The sequence below is a fragment of the Haliotis rubra genome, unplaced genomic scaffold (assembly GCF_003918875.1).
Source record: "Haliotis rubra isolate DU_JTF1 unplaced genomic scaffold, ASM391887v1 Scf352, whole genome shotgun sequence".
Lineage (NCBI taxonomy): Eukaryota > Metazoa > Mollusca > Gastropoda > Lepetellida > Haliotidae > Haliotis > Haliotis rubra.
The window spans coordinates 282,553-308,336 of NW_025767027.1; the positions used below are offsets into that span (position 1 = coordinate 282,553).

Sequence of the window (25,784 nt, forward strand, 5' to 3'; positions counted from 1 at the left end):
TTTTTGTTGAAAAATATCGACCGGTCTTTGAGTTATGCTCCGGAAACCAAATGATTACGGACGGACAGATGGACAGACGGACGAGGCGACGACTATATCCCCCCGCATTACATGCCATGGGGATTACAAATGTTCAAAGCAATCCTGTTGAAATATTAAAACAAGAGTCATCTGAAGATGACATATTCCCCCGGCCCCCACATCTTTGAAAGAACGAATCATCTGACAGTTATTTAAAGTCCAGCTTGATTTTACACTAAGTGCAAATCGTTTCCATGGAAATGATGAAAAACATAAATGACAAAAATCTGCAAATAGCAAAAGGCACCACTTCAAGATCTGCCTCACATAAATTGCAAGTTTTACTGAAAGATATTAAGAAGTTTTTGAAACGAAATCCACCCCTCCCTTTTGAAACTAAGTCTAACTCGTTTCCATGGAAACCTAGAAAAATAAAAAAGACAAAAATCTGTAAATTGCAAAAGGCACCACTTTGGGATCTGCCTCACATATCTGCCAAGTTTTGCTGAAAGATATTAAGAAGTTTTTGAGTTGTGCTCCGTAAACGAAACCTACCCCTCAATTTGAGACTTAGTCCGAATCGTTTCCATGGAAACCGGGGAAAATAAAAATGCCCAAAATCTGCAAATAGCAAAAGGCACCACTTAAGGTTCTGTTTGATATATCTACCAAGTTTTGTTGAAAAATACTGAACGGTTCTTGAGTTATGCCTCGGAAACGAAGCCCACCCCTCCCTTTTGAGACTAAGTCCGAATCGTTTCCATGGAAGCTGAGAAAATAATAATCACGAAAGTCTGCAAATAGCAAAAGGCACCACTTTGGGATCTGCCTCACATATCTGCCAAGTTTTGCTGAAAGATATTAAGAAGTTTTCGAGTTGTGCTCCAGAAACGAAGCCCATCCCTCACTTTTGGGACTAAGTCCAAATCGTTTCCATGGAAACCAAGAAAAATAGAAATGCCAAAAATCTGCAAACACCACTTAAGGTTCTGTTTGATATATCTATCAAGTTTTGTTGAAAAATATTGACGAAACCAATCTCTCCTTTTTGAGACCAAGTCCCAAGCCTTTCCATGGAAACCAGGAAAAATAAAAATGGCCAAAATCTGCAAATAGCAAAAGACACCACTAAAGGTTCTGTTTGATATATCTACCAATTTTTGTTGAGAAAAATATTGAACGGTTCTTGAGTTATGCTCCGGAAACGAAGCCCACCCCTCCCTTTTGAGATTAAGTTCAACTCGTTTCCATGGAAACCAAGAAAAATAGAAATGCCAAAAATCTGCAAACACCACTTAAGGTTCTGTTTGATATATCTATCAAGTTTTGTTGAAAAAATATTGACGGAACCAATCTCTCCTTTTTGAGACCAAGTCCGAAGCATTTCCATGGAAACCGGGAAAAATAAAAATGCCAAAAATCTGCAAATAGCAAAAGGCACCACTTAAGGTTCTGTTTGATATATCTACCAAGTCTTGCAGAAAAATACTCAACGGTTTCTGAGTTATGCTCCGCGGAAACGAAGCCCACCCCTCTTTAAGACTAAGTCCATGGAAACCGAGAAAAATAAAAATGACAATAATCTGTAAATAGCAAAAGGCACCACCTTGGGTTATGTTTGACATATCTACCAAGTTTTGTTGAAAAATATCGACCGGTCTTTGAGTTATGCTCCGGAAACCAAATGATTACGGACGGAAGTACGGACGGACGGACAGACAGACGAGGCGACGACTATATCCCACCGCATTACATGCCGGTGGGTTAAAAAGGCTTTGTTTCCACAAACAAATTTACTCAGAAGTCACTTTTCCATTAATTATGTATATCTCAGATGTTGTAAGTATGACTTCATAATTTCTTATAAGAATGTCTGACAAAGAATGATTACATTGTTTCCTCAACGGCATATGGCCTCATCTTAGAATAATCTATTGAATATAAATCTCACTGTAGTACCTTTGAGCAGATGACATGATGCAATGGCAAGCTTAGCCATTAGAGTACGGCTTTCTTCAATATATAGCTGTAACTGTTTAATCAATGAGTTTTCATCTTGTTCAACTCCATGGTGCAATAGTGCCCAAGACAACACAGTCATAGTGCTTTCAGAAATACTGTGAATGATCATTTTCCTGAAATTGAATAGGTACCTGTCTAGCAATTGTCACACAGGTTGCTTGCAAACTGTGGCATTGCAGCATCTAAAGAAATCTAAGTTTGTTAGTATCACTTAGTTGATCATAATCAGGAAAGCATGAGAGTTCAAAGTGAAATGCACTGTTACACAAGTATAGTTCTACTGTTAAGGGATCAATGGACAGCCAACTGCAACATGAAGTTCTTGAGGGCATTTAGAAGTTGGGCAAACATGAATACATGACATGTTTTTATGGCTAACAACTTCTGTTTATACTTCAAAGACGTTTCAGAGCTAATTCTTGCTGCTTCATCAGGTGAATGATGAGTTTCAGAGCTAATTCTTTCTTCTTCATCAGGTGAATGATGAAGAACAAGAATTAGCTCTGAAACGTCGTATACAGGTATACCTGATTACTGAAGGCAAAAAAAGATGTAGGTGAAAGTGGATGGTACATGACCATCAGACTTAATGGTCTACTTTTACCAACCTTCTTCTGCAGTAACTTGGCTATAGTCAGATGTGCAGGAACATGGTCTGGCTTGGACTTGAGAGCCTTTCGGTACCAGCGTTCTGCCGTCGCCAGGTCCCCCCATCTTGCTGTACACCTCACCTGAACACATACAGACATATGAACAGAGACATCCCAGCCAATTAACACCTTACATAGAGGATATTATATGAGTGCCCATGTCATACTATGTTTACGACAGGAGTGCCTAAATTTTGGTATTTCCCGAGCGAAAGCGAGGGATATTCCGATATTTAGGCACTAGTGTTGTAAACATAGTATGATATGGACACTCATATAATTTTCTGTTTATTACCAAAGTCGTCAAATTGAGGAAAATAACCCCAAATCTACTTTCAAGCATAGGCTGGCTACCTGCCGTTGCCTCATGCAGAACGCAACGTCACAGAAAAAACGTGACGTCATAGCATTGTTTATGACGTCACGTCACCATGACAAAGTGATATTTTGCCCTAGGGCATCGTATGAAAAATATGAACCCCGATATTTTCGCCTTCGTAGGTAATAAAAAAAGTTTATTCCACTAAACTTCACAGTTAAATTGGTTGTTTTTACAATGAAAAAGGCACATTCTGATCACATGTATTACTCATGTGAAATGGACAACACAATGTACTGGGAGGCCCCCCACTGACAACACACAAGACCATATAAAATATGCAGGCAACACTTCATATCTGAAATGAAACCCTACAAACCTATTCTATTCCAAAATTGTCACAATAACAGTGTGCATAACTTCAGGTATAACCTCCATACATGGTAGCCATAAATTCTGTATTTTGTCGGTCCTCTGGGTATAAAATTGGCAGATGTCCTCTTCACTGTCATATCTAATCCCTCTTGAAAGAAATAGTATCACCAGCCTAAATGCAAGAGATGGAAAACACCACATCTTTCCAATAACCAACATTGTCTAGATGCTGATAAATTTGGAAAGTGGAATGCACTACTCCTGATGTTGAAATAGTCCTTGGAATACAATTCTTTGTTTACATCATAGCCAGAGGTCACTACAGTGACTCACCAGTTCTATGGTGTCAAGTCAAGGTCATATGAGATCACCTCAAGGTTCACTTCCAGCATCACTTCCACCTTTTGATGTCACATCCAGCTTTGACAGCACTCCAAAACCGGTGTCTGTTGTACTGTATCTCTGTTCCAGATCTTATCAAGTGAGTCTGACTGATCTAATTGGGCTGACCAATGATGAACTGGCATACATGCTACATAAGGTTATAGCTGCTTGTATCTCAGGAAAAGGGAGAACAGAGTCTCCAAGAACATGTTAAATGTCACACAAGTCAAAGTTTGAGACTGTCCTGTGGGAACTTCACTGACAACAGTGCAACTTGTAGAAACAACTTGCAGTATGTAACACAGTTATAACACCCTAATTGTAAGGATTTTAAATCGCATACAACTAGTTGCAAATGTGTTGTAAGATAGAAATAATTCCCACGACAAACCACAGGCTTTTGACCTGGGTGCCGTTCCACTAACCGATCTTAACTAAGATCAACTTTAGGAAGTTATGCCAATTTTACAATAGTCTTAGCTAAAAGTTACACCCGTTCCACTGACCGATCTTAGGTCAATCGTAGCTGGTCCCGATCTTACGATCCGATCCTAGCTAAGATCAAGATTATTTGGGCGAGAGATAGAAAAGTGCGAGGCACAAGTTATCTCCCTTTGCATAATGATGGAAGTCATTTTGGACTGACTGACTGACTGAGTTTAGTTTTACGTCGCTTTTAGCAATATTCCAGCAATATCACGGCGGGGGACACCAGGAATGGGCTTAACACATTGTGCCCATGTGGGGAATCGAACCCGGGCCTTCGGCGTGACGAGCCAACGCTTTAACCACTAGGCTACCCCACGGCCCCTAGTCATTTTGGAACCAACTGTAAACTCGGAGAAGAAACTTCAAGCGAGAAAGAGCAAATGTTCTCCTGAGGAAATATCCATCCTGGTTGACGAAGAGGTCCACCATCACTCCCTTTTGTCTGCTTCTTTCAGACCAGGAGTGACAAAGAAATGTTGCGCTTGAGTCAGTATACCGAGAGTTTAGTTATAAATTCCATTTAATGCATAACAACAATAGCATCAACCATCCTACCTCAGGGATGCATCACATACCACCTGCACATTAATGGCATGGAAGCCTTTTCTGCACACAAAAGCAGCTTCTTCGTCAGCAGAGGGATTCGTGATCGGGATCAAAGTCCCATCAATAGCACCAATCACCATAGGAAAGCCTGCGCGTTTGAAAAAAAATCACTTTTCGTACTCATGATACTCCCGCGTGTCTGGTCAAAGGAAATATTATCCAACGCATTACATATAGCCTGAATGGTGGGATGAAGCAGCCTAGATACGCTTGACTTAGATATCCCATTAACATCTCGCAGTTCAACTAAAGGACAACCTACCTAAGAAATCTTAGGGTAGTCAGCACCTTCGTTTCAAGGGAAAGTGAGTGTGAACGCTGGGTATCTGGCATAATATGTGGCTGAACCTTGTCGATCAGCATGAACAAGGCGTGACGAGGCATCCTGTACCTCGCCACAAGCACATCATCTCATAATGTATCTAGAATCTGAGATTGGTCTCGAAACACATGCTCATGGTGTAATGCTCGCTCTTCCTCTTCACATACAATAATGACAGCAGCCATTTTGGTTTCTCTACGATTTATTTTAGCGATCCTAAGTTGGTCATGAGCAACTTCGACTTTGGATCTTAACTTTACGATTGACTTGGGTAAGATCGGTTAGTGGAACGGTATGCCGATCGTAATGTCACGCTAAGATTGGGATTTTAGGGGTTTACGATTGGCGTAGGGCTAAGATCGGTTAGTGGAACGGCACCCTGATCACCTTGACCTATGTTCACCTCAGAAGGAAGTCCCTTTGCTTGTGTTGACATCATGTTGGAGACACTGAGCAGTGTTTTGCCTAAGAATCCAGCTGTACACCCACAGTGATTTTTCCTACTTTCTTCCTCTTTAGTGACAGTGATGCATATATCCTGACATTAATGCTATTGTCTCTTCCTCACTTGTCCATGTTGCCGAGACTCTGCAAGATATGAGTTGTTTGTGATGTAAAAACTGCACAAAAACCAAAGTTATTACGATCTCTGTTACTACAAGTCCTTTGCTACACATTGTTAAGTCTCACTGTGAGAAGGCGACTTCTTAAGGCTTGGATTTTATGAGCTGGAAAGCTGAGCATGTTGGAAACTGTCAGTACCTTCCAGCCATAGTAGTCTTGGTAATGTCTGATGAAATCTTGCTGGATATGGACAGTTGTTTCCTGTTTTCTATGTCCTTCACTGGGTGTAAGATAGTGCTTCAGAGCTCTTATGGGCACAGGGGTCCATCAGGAGCATAATCTATGTTCCCTGAAACCTGAAAGAGTGTTGCTATAGGGATAAGTCGCTATAGTCAAGATGTTTCCATTACATTCTTCCAGTAAAGTTGACAATACAATGGACTGGTTCCATTAAGGAAGGCACATGGAGTCTTGGCATCTTGTTGGTAGAACATGAGAAATGTTCTGTTTGTCCAGACTGGACATATGCACTTTTGTGAGCATTCCTTCTAAGAGAGACCAAGATGGAAACTTGTAGACCACAGGCCTTCTACACTCATGGGTAGGGTGACTCCTTCTAGATGTAGCAAGTCTGCAACTAGATTGACGTAAATAGTGACAATTTCATGCGGTTAGTTAAATATGATGTATGTCTCAATAAGTGAAAATAGGGTTTTCAGCCTTCACAAGGTGCGATATACATTGTATTTGACAAAAATAAATATAGTGTATTTATTATATACATTTTGATCCAAAATACCACCTTTACAATAAGTTGTCATCAGCTATCAAAGTTGTATTCTCAAGCACCACCATTATCAACAGAATGTGCCCAAATTAGTTCCTAGTTAAAAAACTTAACAAATAAAACACACAGACTTCCATTTATCTTCCATTATATCTGTCTTTGATATTCTGATTTTGGAAGACAAGAGTCATCAGAAGATGACATATCTCCCTGGCCCCAACATATTTGAAAGAACAAATCATCTGAGAGTTACTTAAAGTCCAGCTTGACTTTATTTTAAACTAAGTCCGAATCGTTTCCATGGAAATCATGAGAAATATAAATGCCAAAAATCTGTAAATAGCAAAAGGCACCATTTCAAAATTTGCCTAATAGATCTGCCAAGTTCTGTTGAAAGATACTGAATGCTTGTTGTGCCCCGGAAATGAAGCCCACCCCTCCCTTTTGGGACTAAGTCCTAACCGTTTCCATGGAAACCGGGAAAAATAAATATGACAAATAGCAAAAGGCACCACTTTGGCATCTGCCTCACATATCTGCCAAGTTTTGCTGAAAGATATTACAGGGTTCCCACAGGCATGGCATGCCAAAATTCCCTGACTTTTCCCTGACAAGTATAGATTTTCCCCTGACCATTTAAGTGTAAAAACTGGCCTCCTTCCTCCCTTTCAGTCAGTCCTAACCACCCTGTTAAGATATTTCCTTCACACATATCATAAATACACACAATATTTGTTAATTTATTACATTAACCAAAACATTGATATTTGTGATGAAGAAAATTTTCCTTGACTCTCCTGCCACAATGTTACATAATACTATTAGAAACATTTGACCGTGACCATCAAATATATATTCTCATGTGAAGTCAGTAATATATCATCTGAAAACTTTGTATTTTATATTAAAGGCTCTTGACAAAGAGCATAAATGTGACACTAATGATTTAATTGAATTGTTTCATTCAAAGTCAGGAACACATTTCTTCATTATCACAAAATGTTGTAATTATCAAAGGCGTATTTGGAAAGAATAAACATGCAAGATGTAACTTTACATTCAGTACAACCATGACAACTAGATTATGAACATCATTAAACCACTTTCAATTTTGTGAATAAACAGCAAATGTCAGAACATAGGGCATATTATAAACCTATGCTGTACTTGAACAATATTTTTGGCCAATATTGGCTTTCACAATTTGAAGAAACCACCATAGCCATCACACTATTTATAATATTTTGGAACAGTATACAAATGAATGGAAAATTATCTGTTAACATAGTTATCTTTAGAAGAGGTGGATCTGTTGCCTATAAAGAAAAATGTTTTTGAATGGCAAACAATTATCTATTGTTAATCACTATGCCTATCTTGAATTATGTTTTTCCATATTAAACATGAGTCATCAGAAGATGACAAATCCCCCAGCCCATACAAATATGAAAGAGCAAATCATCTGACAGTTACTTAAAGTTGAACTGCATTTGTTTAGACAAATTCCAATATGTTTCCATGGAAACCACGAAAAATAGATATGACAAAAATCTGTAAATAGCAAAAGGCACCACTTTAGGTTCTGTTTGATATATCTGTCAAGTTTTGTTGAAAAATATCGAACGATGTTTGAGTTATGCTCCGGAAACAAAATGATTACGGATGGACAGACAGATGGGCAAGGCATCGACTATATCCCCCCGCATTCATGCTAAGAAGGCTCTTATCAAATTTATGTCAGTTTCCCAGAATTTTTGAATTTTAACCCGGAAAATATGTTTCATATTGTTTGATTCACAAATCCAACCGATTGTGCTTCATAGAAGAATATGTCTGTTATGTCACCCGGCTGTAGAAGATAAAATTCACATTATGCTGATTTAAGAAAACAATACATGCCAAATAATTATCTGTAAAATTATCCTTCAAGTGACTTTGTTTCTATTCTATCATCCAGAAATGAAAATGTAATATGTAATCTAGGGCTTTATGTAAAACATGCTGTTATGCTTAAAAGCAATCTCTTATCTGTACTGTAATTTATTTCATGAAATGTCAATAACATGTGCTGCTTCTTTGACTTTGACTACTACCATACCTGATTAGCGACATTCTGAGTCTTATTTTTCCCTGACCAAACCCCTAAATTTCGCTGACTTAAACCCCAAATTCCCTGACTATTCCCTGACTTTTGAAAACATATAAAAATTCCCTGACTTTCAGAGAAATGCCAAATTTCCCTGACTTTTCCCTGACCTGTGGGAGCCCTGTATTAAGAAGTTTTCCAGTTGTGCTCTGGAAAGGAAACCCACCCCTCCCTTTTGGGACTAAGTCCGAATCGTTTCCATGGAAACCAAAAAAAAGATAAATGACAAAAAATGTGTAAATAGCAAAAGGCACCACTTCAAGATCTGTCTCATATATCTGCCAAGTCTTGCTGAAAGATATTAAGAAGTTTTTGAGTTGTGCTCCAGAAACGAAACCCACCCTCCCTTTTGGGACTAAGTCCAAATCGTTTCCATGGAAACCGGGAAAAATAAAAATGCCCAAAATCTGCAAATACCAAAAGGCACCACTTAAGGTTCTGTTTGATATATCTACCAAGTTTTGTTGAAAAATATTGAACGGTTCTTGAGTTATGCTCTGGACACGAAGCCTACCCACCCTTTAAGACTAAGTCCAAAACGTTTCCATGGAAACCGAGAAAAATAAAAATGACAAAAATCCGTAAAAAGCAAAAGGTACCACCTTAGGTTCTGTTTGATACATCTATGAATTTTTGTTGAAAAATATTGAACGGTTTTTGAGTTATGCTCTGGAAACAAAATGATTACGGACGGACGAGGCATCAACTATATCCCCCCGCATTACATGCTGGGGGGATAAAAAGGAAACCTTAAAAACAATATTTAAAGCTGTTTTGTGAGGCACATAAATATACGTAAGCAATACCATAGCAATCATGCCAAAGATCAGTGATCTGCTTCGTGTGATGTTTGTTGAACGAAAGTCAAACAAGAATACTACAGATGTCATGATGTCCGTGCTATAGCATAAAAGTGAAAGGTAGCGCCTCACACAGTCATGTATAATTGCCATATCAACTAAATGTCTTAAAAGTGCCTACTACTTATCCCAGCCTTGGTATTTTCCCACTCTGCTCACATGACTTACTGAGAGAGAAGTGAGCAAATGAACCAGGGGAGACAACTTTCAAGGGTGGTGGCTCAGGGAAAAGTAGTTCCGTTATGCCCGGTGCATAAATATACTGGTTTATATTTTCAAGGACATAGGACATTGTACTTACTGATGTGCTTACTGATAAGTTCATGGGGATTACTGATTAAAGCTATAAATGACATAATATATATGACAGTATAACTTCCTTAAAGAGGCACTGATCCAGAGAAATTTCTGTGGACTGGTTGTTGCTTTTGTTATTGTTTTTTTCCAGTGAGTACCCGGATGATATCCCAGAATTCATGACTGGTTCGTTACCTATGCTGCGCCACCCTCATGCACAATTGATAGTATAAGTATAGACTGATCAACAAAGATGAAATCTTTTTTACTCGATAATATTTCCATCTTCATTATTTTGATAACAAATGAAAACGTTTTGAAGTTTAACCATCTCTCAGTGGTAAAAAATGTTATGACTGAAAAATAGTGAAGTCAATGCATGTTTTATATTTTGTCTTATAATCCTAATTAGTTTATGCATATTTGTATGCTTTCTGAAACTTAATAAAATGCACACAATCTGCTTATACTTAGTGAATTTATAACATGACTGTAATATCTAGACATTTTATAGATAGCCAATGTAAATCATATTTCACACACACGCCCTAAGTGCGACCTCTTGTATGTCAGTAAAGAAAAAGATTCTGGGGAACGCTATAACAAATGAATTAAAAAAATCCAAATATCAAAATTAAAACAGACTAAAGTTATAGCAACAATATCAGGCTTTTTACCTTGTTCGGGGAATGTATCCATCAATATCATCATAAAGGAATGAGATGCCATTCATCTGCAGCTGACAAAGAATCCTGTTCCATGTCATGTGTCTTTTAACAGTCTAATGCTAAAAAGGGATCTATCGTTTCAGGTTTTTCACATTGGTGTATCCCATTGGTCACCCAAGATAGCACACCTCGCAACTAATTGCATGATGTCCGACATTCTTTAAAAAGTAATTTAGTTAGCCAATAATGAGCAATCAATCAATGTATTGGCGGTTAATCCTTTGAAGGAAGGACGTTGTTTTTACTTCCATGCGCATATTACAGTGAAGCCTCGTTAATCCGGACGGTTGCGTTTCTCAGCAAATTCGTCCGGATTGCGAATAGTCCGGACTACTGAATCAAGACCCAAGTTGCCTCCCTTACTATTACAAAAACGACACGAATCTGGATAAAACAAATAAGCATTTAATCTAAAGCTTATTGAATTCATCACATCAATAATTTTACCGAGTGACATCCGCATGTTGATCCGACGTGTCTAATCACGTCCTTCCTCAGCACAGGTGAGGTAATGTCTAACAAGCGATCTATTGTAGTATGCCTTGAATGTCCGAATTATTCCTGCATCCATCGGTTGAATATGATATGCGGTATTTGGTCACATTTCGCAAAGTTAGCGAAGCACACTTGTGACTTGTTGCGTCACAGCGTTGTCGTAAAGCAAAATCACTTTAAGTCCACGTGACCGCATCTGTCTGTCAAAGTACATTAACCAATAACAAAACAGCTCACTTATCATCCACACCTTTGTATTGTGGTGTCAATCAAAGTGTAAATGTACAGCATCTTCAGTCGGGAGCTTTTACAGTCTTATTAAAACAACAACCCAGTTGGCCAGATTATTAAGTAAAACATCGCCGGGAGGTGTTGTTACGGTTCGTGAACACGACTTACAGCGTCCGGACTGTGAAGCAATTTACTGTTTATTTTACTGATTGGTGACAGCTACTTACGTTCGGTTCCGGAAACCGAATTTCCGGATTATCGAGGCAAATTATCTAGGCATAGATTGGTAACAAGCTAAAATCGTCCGGGAGACGAGACATCCGGATTATCGGAGTCCGGACTAACGGGGCTTCACTGTACATAAGATGTAATACAGTTGCCACATCAGACCTCAATTTATAATGAGTATTTCCAGACACAAGAAATGCCATGGTGTATTCCCATACTGCCTACAGTTCCAAACTGCCTACAGGTTAAAACAACATGATAGGGTCCAGTGATCAGGAAGTGAATACACCGCTCTGACCTGTTCTACCCCTGCTAAATTTAACTTTACCAGTTACTTGGTTAATGAACTGACCTGTTCTATGGTGTCTTCCCACTCTGCCTACAGAAGTTTAAAAACTGACAAGTGTTGATTGGTTTATTCATTCTGAGAATTCTCTGTCTTTACATGGAGACATGGATTTATCATCCAAAACTGTGTTCCACAGTAGATATTGCTTGTGTGAGATCAGACGATATCTCCTAGGAGATATCCTTTTGACAGTAGATTTTGTACAATGCCCTGACAATGCTATGACGTCATGAACTTGTTGACGTCACAATGTTATGACATCGCTGCACTGCAAATCTAATGGCAGTACTGTGATCAGAGATGTACATTTTTCATTGAAAACTAATGAAGAGTGATTTTTGATGATAAATAGAATCTCACCCTTGTGTCTTCTGATATCAAATACATCAACACTCGTTGATAAAAGTAAAAATATCCTCGGCAAGCCTCGGATATTTGTTACTTTATATATTATATATATATTAAAAATGGTACTATTGTTTTTGTTGCTAGAATGAAGGTCAAGGTCACCAAACCTGACTGGCACCTTCCTTTTACTGTGATGAACCTAGGTACCAAAGATGAAAAGAATCCAGTCAACGGTTAAGATATTCCAATTCGTACGGACGGACGGAGCCTAATACTATATCCCCCGCATCGCGCTAAACGCGCGGCGGGGGATAATTAAACCACTCACTAAATATCTCATTCATACAAAATTATACCAAACAAACTAGCAACAAAAACAATAGTACCATTTTTTACCATTTTTAAAATTGTTATAAATATGTATATATGTTCTTTTAACTTTTTAAATCAGTTCTCTCTTTTTATCAAGTTAATTTTTTTACCTTTTATATATTTATCATTATTTACTTAATAAATATGTTTTTAAACATGGGTTGGTTAAAATATACAATAACAATAACCATTTACTACACCACATCTATATTAAATTCAAAATCTCTAATACTCTCTACCTATTTCATATTTCTTATTACCTTTTTAATTCGGCATCCGATTCAAATTTCCCTTAATACTCAGTTGTTGAGGTTTTTTTGGGGGGGGGTAGTAACTCCACTCTTTCAAAATTTCTATTTTTTGTTCCCCTCATTTCTTGTATAAGTGTACTACCCCGTCGCCGAAATACCTTAGTTGTGCGTGCGACGTTAAATTTAGCAAATAACTACTACTACATTACTCCAAACGACACATCCCTTCTATACTGATAATTGGGCTGTTCAATTATTCTACAGGGCAAAAAATCATTTCACACGCTGCCTACAATATGTTTTGGGGCAGTTTGGGATGTTGGCAGTTTGGAACTGCAGGCAGTATGGGACCTAACCAAATGGGAACCTTTGTCGGGTAATTGGTGTTATCACTAATTATACCTGTTATAAATTCATTAACTGACCATCAAGTGAATGATGACAAATAATGTGTAGGTTTACCACCAAACAAGGGTTACAGCAAGAGAATAGTAATCGCTGTATTGCATGGAAGTTTGATTGCCTGAAAAAAACTTATGGGCCGACACTGTTTTGAGGATACGAACGGAACTTCATTGTTGCATAAGAAATACGTATAAGCATTTGCTGTGTACTTAGTTAAAAACTGTATATACCTATGTACCTACGTAAAATATCAGATTTTTAGCAATGGCAAAGTGGGGTTGTTTAGTTTACGGATTCAAATACATCAAATGTGTGGTTTTGATATCATAGAAAAGGTAATAGACATCATAACTTTAAATGATTAAATATCGAGGTAAGAAACACAGAAATAGCATCAAATTGGATCAGTCACTATACCATCCAAGCATTTGAAAATCTGAAAAATCCTACACTGCTGGGATACTTTATTACAATCAGACAAGAACTACCGGGGATATTTTTAAATAACGGCATCTGATGGGCATCCATCCTTCTTAATGTCCCACTGTTTAGGTTGAAGAAATTCTGCCAAGGTGGACAGTGGTCCAGTCCCTGTGTCCGTCACGGTCGAGGGAGCAGGGGCTGACCAGTTTGCAGCTAGGTTTCATAATTAGACTGTTGGCTGGAAACATTAATCGATCTGGATCAGTGCCCCTTTAGTGGCATTTAGAAGCTGGTATGATGAAGAGGAACACTTTTTATGGATAGACAACTCACCCTTTGTCTATCTGGCTTCAATCATTCCTTATCACAACAAGCATCACTATGTCAACACACTGTACATGAACTTCTTCAATTGTATAAACCCAATACCCGTCATGCATATATTTCTCCTTGTGCATATGGTGTGTATCATTTGCTTGATAATGGTGTTACGATTTACACCAAAACGTCGCATCCACTGCAATAAAGAAGTTGTCTATCCATGAAATGTGTTTCTCTAGATGACAGTAATTAAGAAGAATAGACATAGTAGCACACCTTGTATGACAGTCAATAAACAATGCAATGAAGAATAACAATGGGGATTACTGTTATATAATAATGGCAATCAAGTAATGGATACATATACACACTATGGCTACAAAGAAATTTGCCATTCACATTACAAGTTTACTTGGACAATGGTTGTACTGAATTGGTAAGAGCCACACACATTTGGAAATATATCTCTACCAGACCACAATAACCACATTGAGTGTAATTGTTGCAGACAGTGTTTGATGTCTCAGCTCCCTGGTAAAGGGTTCCTGCAGCATATAGGAAATAATCCTGTTGATACTAATCATCACAAGTGCTAGGAAGAGTCTCATTACACTGAGGGGTCAGTGTCACTCAGGACTTCTCAAACACCCCATCTTTTCCATCCTCCCTGGGTGGGAGATGGATCAGGGTTGCCCAACAACTATGTCACTATGCATTATAAACTTGGGAGACTAACTTGGACGAGGTAGACAACTTTCCAAATGACTGCATTCTTTGAAGTCCAGGCCAGAGGGTAAAGGTGAGTCGACGACAACCTCACAATCTAAATATCTTTATGACAGTTTGCAGAGATCTGCTATACAGAGAATAGACTAACAGCGATGGTCTCTGATGACCATATATTAGACACATCCCAGGTGCGTATGGAGTCTGTATGTTTGAAATACCACCCACTTAAATTAATATGCCAAATACATACATGTATGGAAGTTTCTACTTGATGACCAGCAATATGTTTGATAAAACAAACTGAAAAAGTTAAAGGCTCAGCACACAAAAGTAAGACATGATGTTTTCCCCACCTATCACATTTCCTGAGGCATTTGGTATGACACCTGTCTGTTGAAGATCTAAAGAATGTTTTAATATGAATTTAACCAAATTACAAGAATATTTGCGATCAACTAATAGAGATGAAGTATTTGAAGGAATTATACAAGACTGTACTGGAAAATACTCATTAGTTACATTGGTAGGTAATCTGAAGTAAGTAGTTTCAACACATGATTGTACAAATATTATATATGCAATAAAAGAACATTGACAGCAAGTGGTTCCAGACTGGCAATTATGAATGACCCATGCAATGATGTCAGGAATATTTAACATGCTCACTGCAAGTGGATAAGATCTTCTTAAAACACCACCAAAGCATCCATATTAAGGATATGTATTATCGCCAAGACGACATCCATGCAGAGGCACAATTTCATAGTCCCTTCAGTTTCAGAAAAGAGTACAAAATTTCAATTTTCATGACAAAATAAAAAAAATAAAAAAAATACACAGGCAGTAGATATAGAGAATCTCACCCAAGTATCTTTTGATATCAAATATATCACGAGTTGATAAAGTAACAAATATCCGAGGATAAAATGTAAAACCTACCATGAAATAAGATTTTGTAGAATATATAGAATATATTTGCATGGGTAAATGAAAGTGTAAACCCCTATTACAAAGTGCCCTTAATGTATACTCAACAACATTGAAAACACATCACTTACAAAAGTTCAGATTACTAAATGCATATGTAAGGTGAGGTGAGGTGAAATTGAGTTTAACGTCGTGCTTGAGAATATTTTGCTATATGACGACGTGCATGCGTGTGTATGTGTATGTGCGGCTGCTTGTACTAGCCCAGACTTAAACTGGTTTTATAGTACTAGCCCACTGAGATACCACGCCGCAGTGAAGCATGAATACCCCACTCAGACACATTATACTGACTCCAAGCTGACCAGTCCTTGTACCCATTAATGCCTAACGCCAGGCAGGGACCAACAAGTACCATATTTTAACCTCTTTTGGTATGACACGGTCGGGGATCGAACCCGCGACCTTCCGCTCTCCGGGCGGATGCTCTAACCACTACACCACGGAGGCGGTCCCATATGTAAGCAATTGATATTTTTTTAGTGGATAATAACAGATGGACGACTGACAAAAACAACAACACAGAAAAGACGCTCATTCATTTAATTGTTCCACAGTCAGAAAGGATCAAACACAGGTGGGGCAAATCGAAAAGTCAATATCGTGTGTGACTGCCATTTGCATTGACACATGTGGTGCAACGTCTCCTCATTGAGTCAATAAGCGTCCCAATAGAGTTCTGGAGGATGGCATTCCACTTCTGCAGTAGTGCATCCTCAAGTTCCTGGATGGTTTGCATCAGTAGTATATACAAGAAGACAAAGTCATCAATATCCCCCACAAACGCAAAATACTCTTCATGATTATGTCTACGAGTTATGATTATGTCAAATATTTAGGTGTGTATATAGAAAAGTGGAAGGAGAGTATTGAAAGGTTTTTAAAGTTCTGCTCCAGAAAGGAGCACTATCACCAATTTCATTCTATGTCAAACTTGTTAGCATGGAAATGCCAAAAATATTTTATTCAGAATTCCAAAACTACCAAAAGGCACCAGTACACCACCAGATCTATGTACGTGCCAAGTTTGGTGAAGAAACATTGAATGGTTTTAGAGTTCTGCTCTGGAAAAGAGCACTACCACTAATTTCAGGCTAAGTCGAACTTGTTGCCATGGAAACGCCAAAAATGTTTTATTCAGAATTCCAAAACTACCAAAAGGCACCAGTACACCACCAGATCTATCTATGTGCCAAGTTTGGTGAAGAAATAGTGAACGGTTTTAGAGTTCTGCTCCGGAAAAGACAAATGTGCACGGACGGACGGACAGACGGACGCACGCACGCGACTGGGTCCATTTTAATACCCCCCGCAAAAAGCGTTGTGGGGGATAACAATGGGGCTATGGGACCAGGTCCCTCCCAAGGGCTCAATTTTATTTTTAATTTTTTTAAATTGAGCCCTTGGGAAGTCCCTAATCCCGTAGCCCCATTGTGTATACTACTACTGATGTGCATGCAACATTTTATGAAAATCGGTCCAATAGTTTCTGAAATATTTTACTTTTAAGCAAGCATGGGGTCGGTCGGGAAAAAGGCTCGGTGTACGGGTGGCTGGCTGGCTGGCTACATTAAGCAGAAAAATAGGCATGCAAGACTGAAAAAAATCATGAAGAGAAACTATCATCACACGGTGGGTGATGTGTAAGGGACTGTCGTGAGGTACGATCATCAACTCCTCGCGGACGAATGCTCTCGGTGGTCCGTCTTTCAAGTAGTACAAGTTTGGTTCGCCGTCTTTGATGTCGACCAGGTCAATGTACGTTTTCATGGATCATATCGGATCGGTGGCGCATTTTCTGCTGTCTCTCTGGTATTCTCCTGGTAAGTACCTAACGCTGACACGGTCCGGTAATGTTTTCTCTGTTTTATCGCGATCTGCTGCTGCCGACAACGATTCCAAAGATTTCATTTTGATTGCTTCAACGGGTCTCTTGCCCACGAGTCTGGTGACTTCGTTGTTGATGACATCCACCACTCGCGGTAAGCGTACGACCCATTCCATGTTTCTGTTTCCGGGATCCATTAAATCCTGCGAGTATTGGTGCAAGAACAGACATTCGGCTAAGGTGCGATTGAATCTCTCGACTATGGCTTGGCTACTGTGAACTCCTGCCACACCTTGTCTCACTTGGACTTTGTGCTTAACCAGCAGCTGTGACACGGCTCCCATGAACTACGCGTCCGGGATCGATTTGCAATACGGCAGGCCATGTCAAGCGACTGCGTTTGTATATGCGTTCTAAGGCTTTGGCGACTTCTTTGGAATCTTTGGTCATCAACGGTTCGGCTTCCTTGTAGCAACTGGCGACGTCGACGACAGTCAGGGCGTACTTGTAGGTTTTACGCCTCACCTTGTCGTGAGGGAGAAACAGGAGGTTGGCTTGGTGGCCGCGATTCGGCGTTGAAATGTCAAATTGTCTTCTCGGGATGTATCGAGGCGCCGGCAGGTAGACTTGCCAGATGGCTTGTTTCTTAAGTCAAGCTTTGGCGACGTCTTCCGAGACTCGAGCGGCTTTCTCAGTCCGTATATCCTGTGTTTGTCACTTCTCAGCATGTTCATTTGGTGTTTGAACGTTTTATTCTTGAACAGGGCTTCCTTGAATCTGGCGTGCTTGATGTGTTTTTTCACGCCTTTCGCCTTTCTTGATGGAATACATCTTGGGTCTCAAGTCAAACTTACTCGGCGATCGGCGTGCCCGCGCATTCGTCCTTCATCTTGCCGAGCACTTTTTTGTTGACTTGGCTGTGCATAGGGTGATCTTTAGGGTAGTCGCTGGTGTTGTACAGGTGCATGTGTGTCTTCATGTCCTCGGTGTGAATTTCCATCAGCAGGGAATCTGTGTCCGTGTACAACACTTCACACCTGTCGTCGTACTGCTTTTTCAGCTTGTTGTGGTAGAAATCGTACATCAAGTGTTTGGATAAGTCGAGGATGCTCATCCCCACGTAAACGGGACAGTTGAATTTGATGTGGCTTTTTTTCATGTGCAGCGCCGCAAGTCGTCGTCGAATATCTTGCTTCGGTTGAGTTTTTCTTCCTCGCTGTCTCTGACTAATTTCACATTAACACATTTTCTCAAATTCTCCATTGTCTTGCCGAACACCGAGTTGTTCATGAGCTTGTACAAGTTTTTTTCGAAGTCGCTCGTGGCTTGTTTTCGCAGCTTCGTGTTCAACCAAATGTAAGGTTCCATCCATGTACTTTGATCGAACTGGAGCGCCCTGTGTATTTTCGTGAGTTTCAGTCCCAGCGACAATTACAGCTGCAGATTGCGATAGTGAACGACGTATTTTGACTTTAGCCAGCTTGTTGTCTCCCAGACATTCAGACATCTAGTCCGGGTTCGCCGTCAATCGTTTGGGAGCTAGCGGATACATGTTATGAGATTCATGTAGTTCTGCGGGATAGTCCAAGTCTACTTCGAGCATGTAGCCTTTGTTCGAATCCGGCGCGATGCTATTCACGTCAATCTTCTTGGGCGAGGATACTCATGCAAATCCCCCGGTGGGGAGATAGTGACTCATGGCCCAGCCGTACAGGTTGTTGGCGTCGAGAAAGAGTATGTGTTTGGTCGGTTTGCCGGGGTCGTGACCGGGAACATACTTGTTGTTGGCTTTGGGGTATGGTTTGGAGGTCATGGAAATCCCGCGCCCTTGCAAGCCTTTTTCCACGAACAGGTGCATGTCGTAATCCGTCAGTAGTTTCAGCTCTACGCCGTTCTTTTTCAACAAGGCGTCCTAAGAGAGACCGGGGGATGAAAAATACCACGCGGGGTCCAGGTCGTACTGTTTCTAGCACAATTTTCTGAATATCTTGAACACATCGGCTAGCAGCAGCACGTCCGTTTTCAAGTATAGGTCGTGGTAATCGCCCAAATTCTTGCAGCCCAGTTTGTCCCACACGTTAATCACGTGCGAATAATCGTCTTGAGAGATATTGGAATCGGTCAAGTTGCTGTAAAATTGGTCGATGTGAGGTAATCGCGTCTCATCGAACTTAGACCAATCGTCCATGTACTCGTAGGGGTAGACGCCCTTCCTCAGCAACAGAGGTCGAGTCTCGACGTCGGTGTATCAATTGGTGATGTCGAAGTCGTTGTTGACGTTCACCAGACTGTCTAGAGATGACAGCAGGAACTGAACGCTATCGATAAATCTCAGTCCGTCTAACGAGAACGAGAACGAGATGTATTTTTCCATGTTGTTGGGGATGCACGTTATGATGCACTGCATGATCAGGTGAGAATCGTAACCATGAAAGATTGTGAAAACGACAGGGATTTTGATGGTCTTGGGATTGATTCTGAGCCTCAAGTTGCACGCGTTGTGAGCGGCACCTCTGTACTTGCCGGTGACGTGGCAGTGATCTCTCACGACATCCCCGTTCAGGAATTCGTCGCACACGTGGCAATTCTTAGCTTTCTTATGAGTTCGCCAGTCGTCTTGGGTCATCCGCATGGGGACGATGGTGTACAACTGTTTCCTGATGATTTTCTCTTCGCTTTGCAAACACGTGAGAAATCGGTCGGCCGCGTCGGGATCTCGGTAGACCACGGGAGCCTTCGTTTCTCCGTCGGATCGAACAACCACGTAACCGAACCCGCAGGCTTTGTGTTCTTGCGTTTTATGCATGTAACTTTTTTCCGGGGACGACAGCGCCACAGTGTCGACAGTTTTGATGAGGGCTTTGAAGTCGGCATAAATGACGTAGGGCTCGGGCATATGATGTTTGTGGTTGAAGAATTTTAGCGTGTTTTTCTTTTCGTCGGGCATGTCTATTCGGATGGCCGTCTCTCCCACAACCTCGGCAATCCTCCTGGTGGGATTCCAGCAGGTCGGCTCGCGTGAAGCCATGCAGGCACCTTTCGCAGAAGTGTTTCTTTCCTTATGCTTCGATTGATCGTACAACAGTCAGTTGAAATATTTTATCCACATGTAGTGATACTTGTCGGCTTGCTGGAACATGAATATATTGATCGTCTTGCGGTGTTCGTTTGTGAGGGAGCTGATCCTGTGCACGATCGTTTTATTCCCTTTTATTTTTGCAAACGAAGTGTCTATGGACGCGTCGACGGACTCGGGTTGAGTCGCGACTTCTCGCTTGCCTCTGAAGTAAGGCCGGACATGCTCAGTTGTGCCGTCCATCTGCTGTTTGTCCAGCGACATTTTCACCGTGAGTTGAAATTTGAGGCTTCCCAGATCATTCAGTTCCTCGCCGATTTTTTCGCGACCAGCAGTTTCATGTCATCGACGTCCATGTTTTTGTCGACGTCCATCCTCCAGCTTCTCAGATACTTACCTACTGAGTGCTTTGTCTGCACGAACCGTAGTTCGACGGGTTTGAGTTCCTCCAGCAGTTAGAGAACCTTGGCTTTCCTCATGCGCGAATAACCTCTGAGCCAACGTTCCTTCGCTCAGAGTTTGAGCTGTTTCACCGTGGGTTGAGGAGGTTCGTCTTTCATGCCGAGCAATCTCAGCAGCAGAGGTTTCCTCAAACGGGAGTAACCTATCACTTCGCGTTTTTTTGGCAATCCTTTTCAGTTCTCGAACGGTAATCATCGTTGCTATATCAATGTGTGAAAAACTTTTCCTAAATGAAAAAATAATTATGTTCAGATGCGAAATCAAATCTCTAATATGTTGTTCGCTATAGTCAGGCTGACTGGCTGAGTATGGTTTTGCGCCGTTTTTAGCAATATTCCAGCAATACCACGGCGGGGGACACCAGAAATGGGCTTCACAAGTTGTACCCATGTGGGGAATCGAACCCGGGCGTACCGAGTGATGTGACGAGCGGGGTGACGAGCGATTTTCATCGCTATGTTCGGCTTTGAAGTCAAAATCTCTAGTAGTTTGTTGGTGTGCCAAGTATGTCTCGCTGTTAAATATTAGCAACCCCATCAATACGTTGGATAGTTAAACTTTCAAACGACTTTAAAAAAAAAGAAGAAGAAAGAAGCGATTTTCGTGTTGCATGTTAGTTTTTATTCTGAGCAGTCGGTACCGTTCGTTGAGATAGTCTCTTTTCGTCAAGTAGATGAGATGGCCCCGTACCACGTCCGCTCTGTGGGCTTTGCAACGACGATAATGGCATTTCACACCCAAGACGCACACTTCGCACGTGTAATTCACGAAACCATTTCGTATGGACATCATGTTTATGCCGCAATATTCGGGGGTGCATTTCTTGCCGCAGGTTTCGGTTTTTCCTAGCAGCATGTACTTGCAGTTATAGGGTGAGCGTCTTCCCATCTTTATATATATATACACATAAATATATTTTGGCGATCAACACAGTCACCGCTAGACCCAGCGCCACGAAAATCAGATCCCGGTCTTTCTGTTCCGTGGAAGGCGTGTAAAACTGTGAAAGGGTGGGTTCGTTGTCGAGTGGTTCGAGTCGTTTGCCAGTGAGCAGGTAGTATTCTCGCATGGCGTCGTCGACGTTCTTGAACGTTTGAACAGCGTGGTTTTCGTGCATGAGTTGGTCGTTGATGAACTGTATTCTCTACACACGTTTTTTGGTGTACTCGGCTTGCGCAGCTTGCAGTTTCTCCAAGGCCAAATCCTGACGTTTACGTTCCGCTTCCATTTCGGCCGTGTTCGACGTTCGTAATTTGGAGAAGAGATAATTGCGAGGGCATTGACTAATGCACCACTGACCATCATGGCGATCGTAGCCATTTCTTTTTAAATTTTTTTTAAATATTATAATATTACTTCAAAATATTTTCCGGTATTATTCCTTGTTTCACAAGAATGTCCTTGGTGGCCATCACCATCTCTAAGTCCATGACGAGCATGCCCATGTCCTGCACGTTGAAATCGAGTTTGATCGTAGGCTGTTTGAGAACCATTTTCGTTAAGCGAACGTAACCTACGGTTAGTCCGGCGACCACGGCGGCGTGATATGCATCGTTTATGAATGTTTTTCCTTCAGACGACATCGTGTGTGTATATATAAAATATATATATATTTTTTTTATAATTGTGATTGCATCGTCTGCTGCTGTTGTGGTGGTAGTGGTGGTTGCTTGTTTTTATTATATAGCAGCATAACGACGACAACGACCACGCTTAATCCCGTGGTGCTTGGCTAAACCACCTTTTCTACCGACGGCAACTCTCTTAGGATTCTTGGTGGTGGTGACTTGTCATATCAGTAGCGTTGTTGCTTCCTCCTCCGTTGGTGTTGACGTTTTCTCCTCCTCCGGGTGTGCATCCATGTTGTATATTATTATCATTATTATTATTTTCTTCTTTAAATTGACAATGCTTTGCCGTGATGATCGCCGCGGTCATCAGAGCTAAAAACATGCCGTATCTGTGGTACAGCACGCAGCTTGCGGCGCTCGAAGCGTGGTCGATGAACGGATCTTTCTCGAGATCTTTCAACAGGTAAAGTCGACGTTCCGGCGGAATAGGAAGGAAGTACGACGCTACGTCGAAGTAGACTTGCATTATGACACACCCTATGGTGTCAATAACTTGTCAATTTCTTCGGCTGGCATTTTATGAATTTTATCGGGCTTGTGGTCGCCGCCCCCACCACCCAAGTATTGTTTGGCTTTGCCGCTGACCGCGAGCGCCACCAGTCTCTCTTGCTTGTCGTTTTTTTATTATTATTATCATTGTCATCCAACATTTGTTTTAGCAGTTCGTCGCACACCATCTTATAATGTAACAAGCGATTTTTAAGTCTAATAAAAGAAAATGCGATGTACGCAAAACACAGTGAGATGAAAGTCAAGTTGCACACAACCATAATTTTCAAACATCGGTTTTTGCTTGAGTTATGCTAGAATTTTGCTTGAATTTTGCTAGAATTTTGCTTAAAAGCTAGCAGACTTTATACACCATGGGTTGGTCGTTTTTCAACAAAAGTTTGGCGTGTTTCGTTTGGTGAGCTGTTTCTTCACTCGTTTTCGTTCTTGTTTGGTCAGGATCACGTCGTTTTCTCGCAAGCAGTCCTCGAACAAATCCCTGTCCTTGCAGTGAAACAGGCCGACCCATCGCGTTTGTTCCCATAAATCTTTCAGCACCGAGTTGAATTTCTGAGTCAAAACCCAAACGCTGTGCTTCGTGTGTCGGCCTGAGAAGGCCAGGTACGACAGCGAGTCTCGTTTTTTAACCATGTCCTTGTTGGCGCTGCAGTCGTCGAGGATGAACAGCGTCGATTCTCTTCTCAGTTTGTCGTGGTAAGCGCGCAACCAGTCCTGCAGACGAATTCCAGAATCGATTTTATGCACGTCCGGGTCCGTCATTACCCACAGTCTCTCCGTGTATGTCTTGTTCACAGTAAATTCAGGCAGAAAATGACGATGTTGTCGAACACTTCGCGATAGTATCCTTCCAGCATGTCCAGCACGAATGCCGTCTTGCCGCACCCCGTCTGACCACACACGATGGCGCAGTGGGGATTGCGAGGTAAATCAATAAATGGCTTGCACGAATCTTCCATTTTTTATCGAAATTACGGCGGCGCACGACCAAAACATCTTCCGCCGAAGGTCGCCCAAGATCTGCAAAACGTAAGGACTGAACTCGGTGGTGCAGGCACTGCCGATCCGAGAGAAATGCCTAAAGAAGCGTCTGACGAAATTGAAAAAATATTCGTCACGTACTCGAACGAACCCTTGCCCGGTTTCGAATTTCCTCTCAGGGAACTTCAGGGTCTAGACAAAGCCTTGAAATACGTAGGCGGAGCACTCGTGAACAACATGGGTAAACTGAACGAAATCGACGAGAAAAGAAAACTCAGGATCATGGACGAAGACGACGAAGCCACGAAAAACGTCGAGAAAAGATTGCGCGACCTGAAAGACGAGAGACGGACCAGATTGGAAGCCGCTTCCTCCAACCAGGAAGTCCTCCAATCACAAATCAGTCGCGTGCACGAAACCATCGACCAAGTCTTGAACGAGGACACCACGTTGGCCGACAGGATCCAAATTCTGTTCCGGGAACAAGGAATCACCATCGCCAGTGTTCTCACGGCTTTGGGCTTCATCATATCGACCCTGGTCGTACCACCAAGCCCAACACCACCAAGCCCATCATCATCAGGAGACGACGTCAGAGACTGGATAAAAAAACATTTGAAATCTCGCGGAGAAGCCCTGGCTAAACTGGCCGAGAAAGTTGCAGAAGCGCTGCCTGGCATCTTGGGCAGCATCTTGTCGAAAATCGTCACGTGGCTCGGTCAAAACCTGTGGGCTTTCGTCGTCGCCGTGTCGGGTCTGGTGTACGTCGTGGCTATGGCACTCTGTAGATCGACCGGTCTAGCAATGGCATCCTAGACGTTATTAGCTGTTTCTTGACGTCGTAAGCAGTCCCTTCACGACCAACGATGCTGGAACATGTTTGCGTCTGAGCGCCCAGCACGGCCCACACGTACGTTCAAATCGAATTGTTCGATCTGATGACACCGGCACGAGTAAACCCTTTCAAAGTGTCCAGCATGTACATTTTCCAATCGTCCCTGGGTCCCCACTCGAACCTCCAAACGCGGTAATCCTTGCTGTCTTTGAAAGCCATGTAATCGTCGTTCCACTCGTTCATCTTGACGTAATGATACGACTTCTAACCCCAATCTTTCACTAGCTGTTTGCTGGTTTCCACGAGAGACATGTTGTGAATGATGGGAATGCCCAAACCGTGGTTCGGACCCGGCAAACGCCAATCGACCGTCTTCGGATCTAGTTCAAATTCACTGCAAACGCATTTGTATGCACGTCGATCGTATGGATTGTTTACGGCAATCCACGCCTTGTCCTGCGGAATCAGGATACGTCTGCACTGGTAGTACACGTGAAACGAGAATACAGACCGACTCAGCTCATCACGACGAGTGTCGTTCAACGTCTCACCGCACCAGGTGGTCGAGCACCACACGGCGAAATTGAATTGATTCTGCCAGAACTGCATCGGGTTGTGGAACCAGCATCTACTGTTTTCACATTCGTGACCGAAAACCTGTCATTTTTAAACACGTTGTTGAACCAAACTATGAAATGTAAACCATCCTTTGCATCGACCACAACACTCGGTTGCGTGAGATAGGTAGCACTATC

The 25,784-nt window shown here is 41.5% G+C and overlaps 1 protein-coding gene across 1 annotated transcript in view; it reads right to left on the bottom strand.

The window, feature by feature from the left end:
• LOC124285107 (protein O-mannosyl-transferase TMTC2-like) overlaps positions 1-25,784 on the bottom strand; it is a 412,056-nt gene that overhangs the window by 94,986 nt on the left and 291,286 nt on the right. The window contains 2 exon segments of the mRNA XM_046721262.1: positions 2,652-2,757; positions 3,433-3,444. Coding sequence (XP_046577218.1) covers positions 2,652-2,757; positions 3,433-3,444 — 118 coding nt within the window.